Raw genomic sequence first — 13,325 nt, 5'->3', positions numbered from 1 at the left:
GAGAGAAGACATGTTGGAAACATTCTTTGAAGCAACCAAAATGGCATATTTTTCGGTGACCCAAGAATATGTTATAATTGGCTCATACCAGCTTGTAAGAGCCAGCTGAGAAATTAACTGTTAAATATGCAGGAATTCAGTGAGCTAGTTGTTAAATAGAGCCATTCTTAATATTAAATTATATAAACTTACAATTAAATAAATTGTATTGGAAATAAGGGCCATAAATAGGCATCAGTTTTTAAATGTGTTTTAATATGGTTTACTGTTCTCTATGCTCTCTGAGTTATTTACATCTATATAATCTGATATTTTACCATAGATGCAGATAATAAAAATACAAATTCAGATTTCGGAACTAATGTCGAAGGGTGGGCTGCTGCGAGTCTCTCTGCAGTGCCTCACTCAGAGTCACCATGTTGCATCTTGAAATCAGCCGTGGCAGGAGCCACGTGCCATGCAAACCAGCCTGTGCCACACTTCCAGGCCCTTTTCTCCAGGGAGCTGGTGTCAGACAAGTACCCGGATAATCCATGGATGAAACCCCAACACAGGTCTCGGAGCCCCAGGCCCAGGCCTAGCCAAGTTGTGCTACTGGCCAGTTTCTTAAACTTTTTTTTTTTAATATATTTTTATTGATTATTGATTTCACAGAGAGGAAAGGAGAGGGGGAGAGAGAGAGAGAAACATCAATGATGAGAGAGTCATTGATCGAGCCCACAACTCGGGCATGTGCCCTGACCGGGAATCGAACCCTGATCAACTGGATCCTAGGTCGATGCTCATCCGCTGAGCCACGCCCAGGTGGGCTAGTTTCTTAAACTTTTTAAGCCTCATCATAATCGTCTATAAGATGGAGTGTTGGAAACGTTGGTCTTTGTGAAAACATCACATTTGAAAATCGAACCCAACTTTGTTGCCGATTGGGCAGAAATGTAGCATCAAGCAGTTACGCCAGTTTAGCACTCAAACCAACAGACTGATCTAATCTATTTTAAAATGACGTAGAGAGTATCTCAGTTATGTGGCAGCTTTATACAAAAGGGATGTTCAGGGGGAAAAAAAATCCAGTTAACTCAATCAGCAAATAGATTATATTTTGTAAAATTTATAACAACTAACTTTGATTATCTAATTAATTATATCAGATAATGAAAATCCACTAATTCTATGGACAATATATCTGTAAACCTAAGTTCTAGTTCCAATAATACCACTTATTAGCCCTTTGAAGAAGAAAAAAAAATCATGCATCTTCAGTGGAAAGAATTTTTAGTGAAAACATGTATCATCAGTAGAATGACTAGTTTTTTTAATAACCACTTCCTCTCATAATCTATTAATAATAAAACGTAAAGGTCATAGAAACTAGCAGCAAATGTAACTTACTACTAACTTTTTTTTTAATGTATCTATAGTGGTAATACCTTAGAGCACTTGACCCTGCAAAAATGCAGTCATTGCCTTACAGAGAGGGACTCGGCTCTAGTCCATGCTCAGCACAAACACAGCACATAGTAGATGCTCAATAAAACACACCCCGTGAATAAGTACTTAGGTGGGTGGTAACCGTTTCCTCTTACTGAGATTCAGCTCACAAGCTTAATTCAAAAATTAAAAAAAAAAAAAATGTGAGAAGGGCTTTCGAGTTGAAAAGATCATTTAACACTCATTTCAAAATGCAATAGCATGCTTTCTCTTCTATCCTGTTCTTCACTGAAGCCCTCTGAGTCATCCAGCCAACTGGACTTAATTGAGCGTGCCACTGCACAAGTCACCATGCGGAGGCCTGGAGGACAGCAGGACCCTGTCCGGGGCAATCCATAATCTCCTCTCCTTAAGAGGGCTGCTGCAGGGTTTTTAAAAATACGGTATGCATAGTTCCAGCTCACTATGACAAGCCGATGTCTTAAACTTGATCCCTGCCTGAGTCAATGGTTTTTCACTTTCCCTTTGTGAGCATCGTGGTTCCTAAGGCCTGCATTTGCAAGACAGCTGTCTGCGGTTAAGGGTGCAAGCTGTGGACTGCAGGCTGGACCGGCCTCCGTCACCGTGGGGTCATTAAACTCCGTCACCACCGAGCCCTGCTGGTCCTCTGCATGGCATTGGGAGCCTTTCATGCAGGAAGACTGGGGAGCCTGAGGGTCTTCGTCCCTGGCCTGTCGCCTGAGATGCGCTCAGTTGGAGTGGCGGAGCTGAAGGACTCGGGAACATTATTCAGTGTTCCAATTATTAGCAAAAATGCAAGCAGATGGAGCAGGGACATAATAGCTCTTGCTAATTATCTGAATGGGTGAGCTGACAGAACTTTACACCCTCCCTGGAGAACCAAAGGGTCATGGATCTCCGGCCAACTCTGGCCAAGCTGGCTGCCTGCCACCCTGCCCAGTGCCTTCCCTGTGGCCCCCTCTTCTCCTTGCCTGAGGTTTCTATGGAAGAGACTTTATTATTATTATTTTTTTGCTGGCGGTGGGGGTGGAGGAGGGCTTCTGTGGTGGTTGTTTCAATGACAGTTGGCTCTAATGACAGATTCCGTCAAGTATTAGACAAAAACACTTAAAACTCAAGTTTACTGTATACGTAGAAGCCTGGATGTGTTTTTAAACATCTACACATCCATTTGAAAATGTTATATTTCTGTGCATTATTTTTCTTGCAAATAATGCACAGGGAAAACATTAGCGAATTCCCTATCCGCTCAAGTAGACATTAATCCCTCCCCAGTCATCTCATGGGAGACTCTGCCTTTCTTCCCGGCTCTGGTTTGCTCAGCGTTTCAGCAGAGCACTGGTTGCATCCCACTTGCAAGTTTAATTTGTGCACAAGCCTGTTCGTTCCGTCGTGTTCAGCAGCTTTCCGCTGCCCGCCTCACCCCGCACGGGTGTTCCACACCCGCAGGCCCTGCTCGGGGACCGAGGGCAGGGTGGGCAGGGCGAATCCATGGCCCCGCAGCCCAGAGCACAAGACCTGCTGCAGGTGAGCCCGCAGCACCAGCTCCCCCTGCAAAGTGCATTCATTGCACACGATGCGTTCTTCCCAGCCTTGGTCCTTCTGCTGCAAATCTTGCCCACTTGCAGAAAACGGTGTGAGCTTTCCATGCACCCACCTCTTCCCCTTCATGGAGCCTCTCAGAGGCCCCAGCGTTACCTCTCGCGCCATTACCTCCAGCACAAACGAGCTAGCTCTGCGGTGCCTGTTCCTCCCCTCCCGAGAAATATCCCATTTCCTCTGTGAGCTCCAAGGGCTCAGCCTTCCTGAACTCCGGGGCCGTCCCCTCTGCTAAGGGAAGCGGCGTGATCTACAGCATCCCATGAAGTGCGGTGTTAAATGTCATAGCGTTTCCGGCTGAGCCTGGATAACGCAGAGACAAGATGAAATTTGCTAACACAGGAGCTCAGGAAAAGCAATAAATAAGCAAATGTGAGTCGGCGGGGATGTTGGAGTCCACCTCTCTTATTAGCAGGCCCGCTTTGGCTTCATGGGATTTGACTTTTCACAGAGTAGCTGTTCCGTCTACTTCATTCGGCGTCATGGGACTGACTACCTCTCCGATGAAGTCGATTACTGAAGAAATCGCGTACATCGTAATATTTATCCGTCTTTGGAGAAATGAAAAAGGAACGAGCCACGGGCATGCCTCGGGAACTCAGCGCAGCAGGTGGGGTTTGCTCTGTGGGCCAGGCCGTGGCAAGCGGTGCAGGGCTTCTGTCCACCCTGTTGCTCCTGCTGGGGCTGCAAGAGCACAGGCCTAGGGTTGGAAGGGGCCAGAGAGGTCCAGTGCGATGGCGTTGCTGCCAACACTGTTACTATCTCTAGCTCACATGTGATTTATTTATTTATTTATTTTAAATATATCTTTATTGATTTCAGAGAGAGGAAAGGAGAGGGAGACAGAGAGATAGAAACATCAGTGATGAGAGTCATTGATCGAGCCCACAACCCAGGCATGTGCCCTGACCGGGAATCGAACCCCGATCGCCTGGATCCTCGGTCGATGCTCAACTGCTGAGCCACGCCTGGCCGGGCGTGATTTTTTTTTTTTTAAAGAAAGGCTTAAGGGTGTTTTAAAAAGGAGTCTTGCCTCGATCCATGTAGCTCGTTTGTACTTGCGCTGAAATTCGAGCCGTGGGCCATACCTGGTGTTTTTTGGACACTTTATTGAGTAGTAATTTGATCTGTAAACCTTTCTCCCTGTGTCTCTCTTAACATGTATTCTCCTTAGTAGTCAACAGATGTTGTGTTTGATGTTCTATTTTGCTTGTCATTTTGACAATATTTAAAAATAACATCTGGGATCTTGAGACTATCATGCTAAGTGAAATAAGTCCGGCGAAAAAAGTCAAGAACCGTACGATTCCACTCGTATGTGGGGCGTGAAACTGAAAACAACAAATGAACAAATGAGATAAACAAAAACTCACAGACACACAAGAGTATGGTGATTGCCGGAGGGAAAGCGGGGTGGGGGGCAAGAGAGAGCAAAGGGGGGTGAACAGAAGAGATTTTACTTTGGGTGGTGAACACACAATGACATATGCAAATGACATACCATAGAATTGTACACTCGACACCTATATCATCTCATTAGCCACTGTCACCCCAATAAATTCAACTATAAAAGATAACATTTGGGGTTAGAAAATTATAGAGATGTTGATTTCTTATACAACACTAGTGGTGCATTTAGATTGTGAAAAAAAAAATAAAGTGACGATATATATCAAATGCTTAAAGAACTGTTATTATATCCCATTGAGAATTTTATTGTGCTCAGGCAGAAAATAGATGACTCACCCCATGGATATAAATTTAAAAAGATTAAGGAATGTGCTCATTACGGAGGTGTGGCCAGGGGAAAGAGAGCCAGAGCAGGGTGAAGCATTTAGGGACTCGCGACATGGGGGAGCCATTCCCACCTCTAACACAAAGGGGATAAGCCAGGTACCGGTGAGGCCCAAGGGCGAAGGGAAGGGGAGGAGGTTAAATCGCAGAACTTAATCACTGTCGGACCCGAGGCCTGTGACGCGGAGATGCGGGCCATGCGGAATCAGTGCCCCAACTTCTCTCTTGTCCCACCAGCTAATCTGCCACCGACAGTGCCACCCATTGGACAAAACCAATGGACAGCCACAGTCCCCCTTGACACTTACGGAGGTGACTCTCCCCGAGCACCAGGCTTACCGAGAAGGGCAGCAGATGAAATTTAGGAGGCACTCAGGAGAGACAGAACAGCCAGCACGATCTCCAAGCCATTGCTAAGGCCGCGAGCTGAGCTTGGTTCTGCAATCAATGCACGAGTGGTCACTGCAATATTAGTTATAAATGTGAGGCATTAGAAATGATATAAATAATCAGCAGTAAGTTGCTGGAGAACTCAATTTTAGATGTGATCCATCACTTTTCATTTGAAACTCATAAAATGATTTTAAAGAGTATGCTCTAAAGGATATTTATGGAAATGGGCATATTTACGCTATGTTAAATTAAAATATAAAGGCTGTAAAGCCTGTGCCCATGCTGGACGTATGTGCGTATATTTTGCAATAAAAAAAAAAAAAAATACATGTGAAACTACATGTTTATATTAATACTTTCAACAAAACTAAATTGATTCGAAAGATTGAAAATGCAGATTTTAATTAGACTGGAATTAGGATGAACTGACCTATAAGAGGGTGGAATTTTTCTTAAGGAATTGTAAATATTATTTATTTTCTTTCAAGTCCAACTAGAACCATGAGGCAGAGTGAGAGAATATATGTCCGTGTGCAATAAAGAAAGTGCGTCTGTCCAGAAAAGCAGAAAATCACGGTAGTTTCAGCTTTCCCAGGGCAAAGAATCCTGCAAACGGGGGAGGCTGTGGATGTGAGCTGGCTCCAGAAAGGATGCCATTTTTAACAAATCTTTGGATGGGAAAAGCAAATAGTGTCAAACACTGGAAACTTGCCAGAACCAGGTGGACAAGAAATGCTCAGATTTCTCTTTCAGCGACCTTTGCTCTAACCACATTTTCACTGGTTTTTCACCCTAAATGTGCCGCTTCTCTCGCTCTCTTCCCCCCCCCTCGATTGTAATTTTTATATAATTTTCCATTTATTGTAAACAATTAAATTAATCTTTATTTGAATTTTTATTTAACTTAAGTGGAAACTTAACGATCCCCTTATTTAAAAAAAAATAAAAAAGGCAATATAGCGTAATTCTGTTGGCTCATTAGTCTTTTTAGTGCAAAATTATTTCTAACTTGCTCTGTGGCGACCGTAGAAGGCAGTGTAGCTAAGTCAAGTCCGTGGCCTCTAGGGCCAGGGTGCCTGGATTTCTTTTCAATCCAGGCTCTGCTACTTACTGGATACCACTGGCCATGAGGAAGTTAACCTGTTAGTCCCTCGGTTTCTTTTTCTGTGTCTTGAGGACAGTAGGGAAGTTGTTGTAAAGATGAAATGTGCTAATACTTGTAAAGTTTTCGAATCTGCTAAATAATGAATCCTACACTTTATCAACGTCATGGGATTTAGCTGGGTAGCAAATCAGCTTTCGAGCAGCCAGCCAGGCACCTCTGGCTGTGCTGAATTTCAGGTCTGGGGTTGACTGTGACGATGTGATTGCCACTGAGAGTCACATCCTCGACATGATGACTTTCCTTCTACTCTTCAAAAGCACCCGAAGTGGCTGCACCTCTGAGTAAACAGAATCACTTCTGCAGCCCCTTAATAAACCGCGTCTTCATTTCCAATCCCTTTAAACCGGGAAATAATGAAGAGATTAAAACAGCAAGAGAATCTGCCTTTGGGTTCTCATGTTTTAGAGGGGCCCGGCCCTCAAAAGAAGACGTACAGGGAAATGCAAACTCGATGTCCTGGTGAAGATATTCCATTTCATTGGCTGAAACAAAGGACCACAGATAATATAGCCTACAATTTCAAAAAAAAAAAAAAATAAAAATAAAAATCAATGCAATGCCTTACGTCTAATAAATGGAAACTATATGAAAAATAACTGATAATGGCATATATGCATTTCTCTATATTAATACCCCAGGCCCCCTGCTCACCATGACTGTGTAAATGCACATGCAGGGGAGGCAGGGATTGGACTTCCTCGCGTCCTACTTGGCCCACGAGTGGTGCTGCTTGAATGACACGATTTTCTGAAAAGGCAGATAACGTTAAGAAAAGTTCTGAAGGGATGCAAGAAATGAAATTTTTTCTCCATTGACACTGTAGTTGCATTTCTGGAAAATCTAATGTATTTTAAAAGTGCACAGAAAATTCTTTCCATTTACGGTAAAACTAATTTGGGCTCTGGACTCAGTAATTAGAAAGCCGTGTTCCACTGTGCCGTCGAGAATACTCAGTGCCTGGCGTCCCTCGCTCCGCAAGTGCGGCAACCCTTTATAATATTGTGCACCACAGAGCACTTCAATTTTCTAAAATCCTCTCTAGAGGTAGTATTTCCATTATTGGGAACCGCGGCTCTAGACCGTGAGACTTGAGCAAAGAGGTGAACTTTTTTACGGAATGTAATACATCTTTGAAAAGTGAAAAAGATATATAGTTATATATTACACCTGATGAATTTTCACAGCGTGAAGACAGTCTGGCAGCCAGCGCTAGGAGACTTTAAAAAGCCCCGCATTAGAAATCTAAAAAGGGAACCATGGACTGTTGAAGTTGGGAGGATGGTACAACTTTCTGCAGGAAGCAACCTGACGTTGCTCTGTTTCCGCAGGTGAGTGCCACGCGATGAGGGATGCCACACATAACCAGGGGTCTAGAAGTCACTCCGGAGGCTGCAGACAGGTTCACTTCATTTCCATATTTCTCTACTAGCAACCAGGTGAAATCCATAATAAAGGGCCGCTTCATCGAACCCTTAACCAAATATGACACAGCGCAGGGGAGGCGGTGGAGCTCCAGGCCCCAGGTGCCTGACTACTCAGCCGGGCGAGGTAGCTTAGTCTTATTTCATTCATTCCACTCTCATTCTTACAAATCAAGAGAAACACAAAAGGTGGAAATTAGAGTACAAAGAAACGCTTTAGGACTCAGGACTGAACTTGGGTATTTTTTTTTCACCTTACCTGTGTGTGGGTTGGAAAATGCCCTCTCCGCCTGGAGGCACCCCCAGCGTTTAACTCATGCGCGTTCCCACGGTGGGCCAGGCCTGAGCAGAGACACTGCCCTTGCTCTTCCTGTGCCCTCCCTGGCACACTTGGGGCTGGAGGGGACTGTCACCCCAAACGCTCTGGTAAACGCAGCTTCCTTGGGCTCTGCCGGAGCACCATGGAGATACTGGCATGAGCCAAACAGTGGTAGGGGTGCCTGCAGGCAGGGGTGGGAAAGGCAAGTCCCGTCTTCCTGGAGCGCGCGGTCGGCCTGGCACGTGTTTCTGTTCTAGTCGGACACATTTTTCTGGGGGAACTGACCGACTTGGGGGCCCAGCAGAACAGCCTGCTTTCCAGGAGGAAAGTCCACTCCGAGGACCTCACGCCGGGACACGCCGTGTTTCTCTACTTCCTGACTTTACTCGACGCTTCTCTCAGCAGTCAGCCGCTTCCGAGTGCTATTAAATCCAAAACACTTTTCCTCTTTTTTGTCATTCAAAGTTCCAAAATGTGGGGAGGACTTTTGAGATAATTTGCCACATGCCGGATTATTTACTAACCTCCGAAATGACAATGATGGTGATAATATATTTTCTCTTTTGATGCTATCCATTCGTAGAGATTATACAGAGTCGGGCAAAACTATGTTTATAGTTGTGAGTGTGCAAAACACAGGTTTTATTCTTGCATTATTTATTAATTATGGTTTTATTGTCCATATGAACAACCATAAATCTACTTTTGCCCACCCTGTATTAAGGTCCTAGAATCATTTCCCAGTGGACATTTCCTTGAGTAGGTATTGGTGTCAAGGTGGTGCAGAGTTATCTTGATCTCTTTAACCCCCAACTCGGGGGTCAAAATGTTGTCTGTCTTGCTCAGAGGTATGAACCCCAGTATCTAGCGCAATGTCCAGCTCGATAATAGTCAACGCTCAACAAGTGTGGACGCTATAAGTGACTGATGAACATATTGATGGGAAGCAATCACTCATTCCCAATTATGGGGTCATGTTAACGTTCAACTTGCCCCCCTTTTTCCCCACCATACTCTTGTTTTCTCTTTGTGGGCCCTTGGTTCGCCTGCTTTTACGATTCTCAAGCTTTGACTGACCCGATATCCAACTAAAGGAACATATTTCGGATCATCATGTGTTGTCTTCCCTTGTTTGCAAATATAACGCAATGCACACATTATGAATTTGCTCTCTGGAGCAAGACAGTCCACGTCTAGCACATCTAAGGGGGCATCTGGTGGAACTATTGCAAGTTCATTGATTGGCTCAGCAGTTTTATTGGACCTTGTTGACCAGGACCAACAAGCCTGGTAGTTCCTAGCTTCTCACTATTAGAGCTATAACAGAAGTAAAAAAAGAAGCTTAACTTTAATATGTAATGATGAAAACGGTGACTTGGATAGGGAGAATGCAGCATTAGATCTAAGAAAGAGCGGATCCTGCATCTATACAAATCCTTCCTATTTCTTTAGGTATGCTGGGAATCCTAATGTCTGTATGCAATGAACACAAATTTGAAGCAAAGGTAATAACAATATGAGGAATGTGACATCACTAACTTTCAAACCTGGCAAAAAGCACTGAAAACAGATGAAGGCCAGTCCTCGGGGCACACAGCATGAGCTGGGCCCTCCTAGGGAGCACAGTGTTGCTGGAGGCTGGCTATAAATGTGTCACTAAAGCCAGGGTTGGTTTTGTTTGTTTTTACTTATTAAGAGAAATGGTTACAAAGTGGTCAGAATGCTTTTTTGGGGGGGGGACGACACAGACACCCTTAGGTATGTCATTTTCTGTTACAAAACAATTAAATAACCACTGCCAGTCCCTTTAGCTTCGTACCCTAGGAAACAAAATCATCTCAGATCTCAAGATGCCAATGGAATGGCATCCATTGTGATCCGGAAATAGTCATTGTTTCCTTTTATTCTTCTATTTTAAAAAACACACGCAAAACTTTAGTGCCCCGTTAGTGCAGTTCACTGCAATGCTCGGAAACAGACATGGTGAAAGCACTGACCTCTGAAACGCTGTGCTGCCTCACTGTATTTTCTTTTTCCCGTGGCTGGTTTCTTTGAGGTCTTACAGGTTGACGACAGTCCTCTACGAGAGTACTTTTGAAACCGTTCATTCACTGCCCAGCCCGCGTGGCTCAGCGGTTGAGCATCGGCCTAGGATCCAGGAGGTCTGGGTTGGATTCCAGGTCAGGGCCCACCATGCCCAGGTTGCAGGCTCCATCCCCAGCAGGGGGTGTGCAGGAGGCAGCCGATCAATGACTCTCTCATCATGGATGTTTCTCTCTCTCTCCCCTTCTAAATTTATAAAAAGAAAAAAAAAAAGAGAAACCGTTTATTGACTTTTGACAACCAGTGGGAACTCTAATTTTTTTAAAAGGGGGGAGGGGGCATTTTTAAACCCCCAAGAACGTGTTTACTGTGTTACTTTACAAGAGGCCAGCTGCAGAGCAGGAGGCTGCAGTGATTCCTGTTAGTCATCTGCCTGCTTCATCATCTTCCAGATGGTCCCCAACGTGCAGTTCTTCCCAGCACACATCCCTTTAACCCAGGGAGAAGCCAAGCTCTGGTGAAGAAAGCTGCCTCAGGCCCCTGGTCACCACCTGCTAATCACGCAGCCAGCGAGCCAGGGCACTGCTGACAGAGGACCTTCCTGACCCCCGACCCTGGCGTTGCGCTCACGGTCCATTCCGGGGGTAGCCAAGTTTCCAAAAAAAAAAATCTCACTTATCTTGAAAGGCAAATGCTTGTTCATCGCACAACCGTGAAAGACTCGGTCACTCCTACTTCACCCTCTCTAAACATCACTAGGTAGTTGGGCGGCCAGTAAATTCTTAACTGTGTCAGGAAAGCCAGGGGAAGGGCTGGTTCTGCAGAGAGAGATCCGAGTACTTTACGCAGCAGCCCGGATGGAGGCTGGAGCGTGGGCAGGGGGTGAGCCGCGGAGAGGAGCGTGAGGTTGATTACGGAAAATACCTAACCGTGAGCAGGAAATCTGGGTCTCTCCAGATGGTCCTCATCCTTGGGACCTGCCGCGCACCAGAGGCCCCGAGGCAGTTACCCGTGTGCCCGCCTGCGCATTTCAGTTTGTGTTCCTGCGTGTTCACCTGAATCTAGTTTTTTCCCGGGGCCCGGGTGCGTGTGCACGAGGTTGAATTAATTGCGTATCGGAAACATCTGCATGCGGGGCGCCTGCAGTCCCCGCCGCCCCGGGGTCGGAGGCTCAGCTCCCCTCGCTGGGTGTTCGGGCCACTCCGCAGACCTGCGCGTCTGTGGGTCCCAGGGGCCCGGCGCTCTCAGGGGGAGCCTGTACCATCTCTCAGGGAAGGGGAGGAGGGGAGGCGGAGGGAAGGCGCCCGAGCCCGGGGGCTCTGCCTCCCCGGGGCCCGGCGGGCGCGTGGCGCGCGGCCCGGGTGCCCAGGCTGCCCAGCAAATCCCCAACCTGAGCACCGCCTCCCGCCCGGGGAGGGGCGCGCGCCTCCTACCTGGGCCCCCTGCCGCGCCGCAGGGCCCCCGGGCCCGTGGGTGCCGGCTCCTGCGTGCGGGCCACGGTGGGGAGGGCTGAGCAGCAGGGCGCAGCCGGCCCGGGGTGGGGGTGGGGTGGGGGCGCTAGGGAGCAGGGGGCGGAGCCGGGGCGGAGACTGGGGCGGGGAGGCGGAGGCCGGGCTCCCCGCCTCGCCCGCCGCAGGTTCGCAGGCGCTGCTGGCGGCGGCGTCTCCTGCGCTCCGCCCGCCGCCCGGCCGCCCCGCCGGGAGATGCCGCCCCGCGCCGCCCCGCGCTGAGGCCGTGCGTGCGCCGCCCGCCGCGCCCCGGCCGCGTCCTCCGAGTGCGCTCAGCCGCCCCTCGGGCTCCCGCTGCCCGGCGGCCAGGGGCGCGCGTGCTGCCCCGCAGCGCCCCCCGCGGCGGCGTCTCCCGGCCGGCGCGCGCCCCTCTCCTCCCGCATCCTGCGCTCCCCGGCTTTGCCTCCCGGTCCTTGGGTCCTTTCCCGCCCCCCCGCCACGGAGGCAGAGGGCGGGGTCGGTGTCCCCTCCTCGGCTCCCGTTCCCTCCCTCCCTGCCTCCCTTCCTCGGGGTGAATTTCTTCCCCCTGGCATTTCTCCTGCGCGCCACGCAGAGGCCAGCCCCGCGCGCGCGGCAGGGGGGCGCCGCGACTCCCCCGCCGCTCGCAGCCCCGCAGGACTGGAGCCTGGCGGGGCGGAGGGGCCGAGAGGCGGCGGCGGGAGGGGCCGGGCGCGCGCAGGGGTCTGAGGACAGCCCGCCTCCCCGGCAGAAGCCCCCGAAGAGGCGGAGGCGCCCCTCGGCAGCGAGCCTCCGGAGCACCGCGAGCCGGGAGGCGCAGGATGCCGGCGGCGCGGCGAGGCTGCGGGGCAGCGCTGGGGCTCTGGCTCTGGCTCGCCAGCAGCGTCCTCTGCAGAGGCTGGACGGCGCCCTCCGCGTCCCGTAAGTACCCTCCCGCCTCCCGCCTCCCGCCGCGGGGATGTGCCGCCCCGCGTCCGTCTGTCGGTCGGTCCGTCCGTCGGTCGGTCCCCGCTCCGCGGTGCCTTCGCGGTGCTCGCCCCTGGTTCGCGTGCGCCGTCCCCGCGGCCGCGCACTTGCAGCCACTGCAGCAGGCGGACCCCGGAGCCGCGCGCCCCGGGGAGCCGGGCAGCCGGTCCCGCCGCCCGCGAGGTTTCTGGAAAGTTGCGCCCGGGCGCGCGGGGGGGCTCGGCAGCCGCCGCGGGGCCAGGGCGCTGCCTGCGGACGACGGCTCCTGGGGGGGTTGCCCTGCCAGTCCGGGGGGTGGTGGTGTCCGTGTGTCTGTGCGTCTGTCTGTGTGCGTACGGAGGAAGTTCATGGCGTTTGGCTTAGGCAGGTCGGTGGCCGAAAAGTGAAGCCTGTGGCAGAAATAAGTTTCTTATGTTTATTTATGGTTCCAAGTTACATGGAGCACGTATGTGGTCAGGAACGAGCGGCGGATTGCGAGCAGCTTGGGCACCCAGGGGCTCGCCTGGAAGCCTCCCCGCCGCCCGCCCCGACGAGTGAATGAGCGTTGAGTACTTTGCTTATGAAAATGGAGACGGGGGACCCGGTGTGGTCCCCGAAATTGCTCGCGTTCCTTGGCGCTGGAAGCAATGCAGCCCCGGGACCTGGGGCAGCCAGTGCGAAGCAGCCGTAGTGTCGTAGCGAACAGATTTGGAGTTCTCTGGGGGGGGCGG

General features: G+C 49.7%; 1 protein-coding gene and 1 long non-coding RNA gene across 3 annotated transcripts in view; one reads left to right on the top strand and one right to left on the bottom strand.

The window, feature by feature from the left end:
• Positions 1-3,178: 3,178 nt before the first annotated feature.
• Positions 3,179-10,551, bottom strand: LOC107523829 (uncharacterized). Of its 2 annotated transcripts, XR_001601903.2 has the most exons (4): positions 10,138-10,551; positions 7,052-7,147; positions 5,182-5,304; positions 3,179-3,732 (listed from the first exon to the last, which is right to left on the bottom strand). It is a non-coding gene; the product is annotated as an uncharacterized LOC107523829 (long non-coding RNA). The 2 variants fall into 2 exon arrangements; XR_001601902.2 differs by lacking the exons at positions 3,179-3,732; positions 5,182-5,304 and adding an exon at positions 6,096-6,911.
• Positions 10,552-12,369: 1,818 nt separating this feature from the next.
• CNTNAP2 (contactin associated protein 2) overlaps positions 12,370-13,325 on the top strand; it is a 1,301,514-nt gene continuing 1,300,558 nt past the window's right edge. The window contains exon 1 of the mRNA XM_087820965.1: positions 12,370-12,570. Coding sequence (XP_087677091.1) covers positions 12,471-12,570 — 100 coding nt within the window. The 5' untranslated portion in view covers positions 12,370-12,470. The remainder of the gene's footprint in view (positions 12,571-13,325) is intronic.

Source organism: Miniopterus natalensis, chromosome 10 (genome assembly GCF_054644295.1).
Source record: "Miniopterus natalensis isolate mMinNat1 chromosome 10, mMinNat1.hap1, whole genome shotgun sequence".
NCBI classification, from domain to species: Eukaryota; Metazoa; Chordata; class Mammalia; order Chiroptera; family Miniopteridae; genus Miniopterus; species Miniopterus natalensis.
Note: the sequence above shows the minus strand (reverse complement) of the source record. Positions and strands in the feature narration are given on the sequence as shown.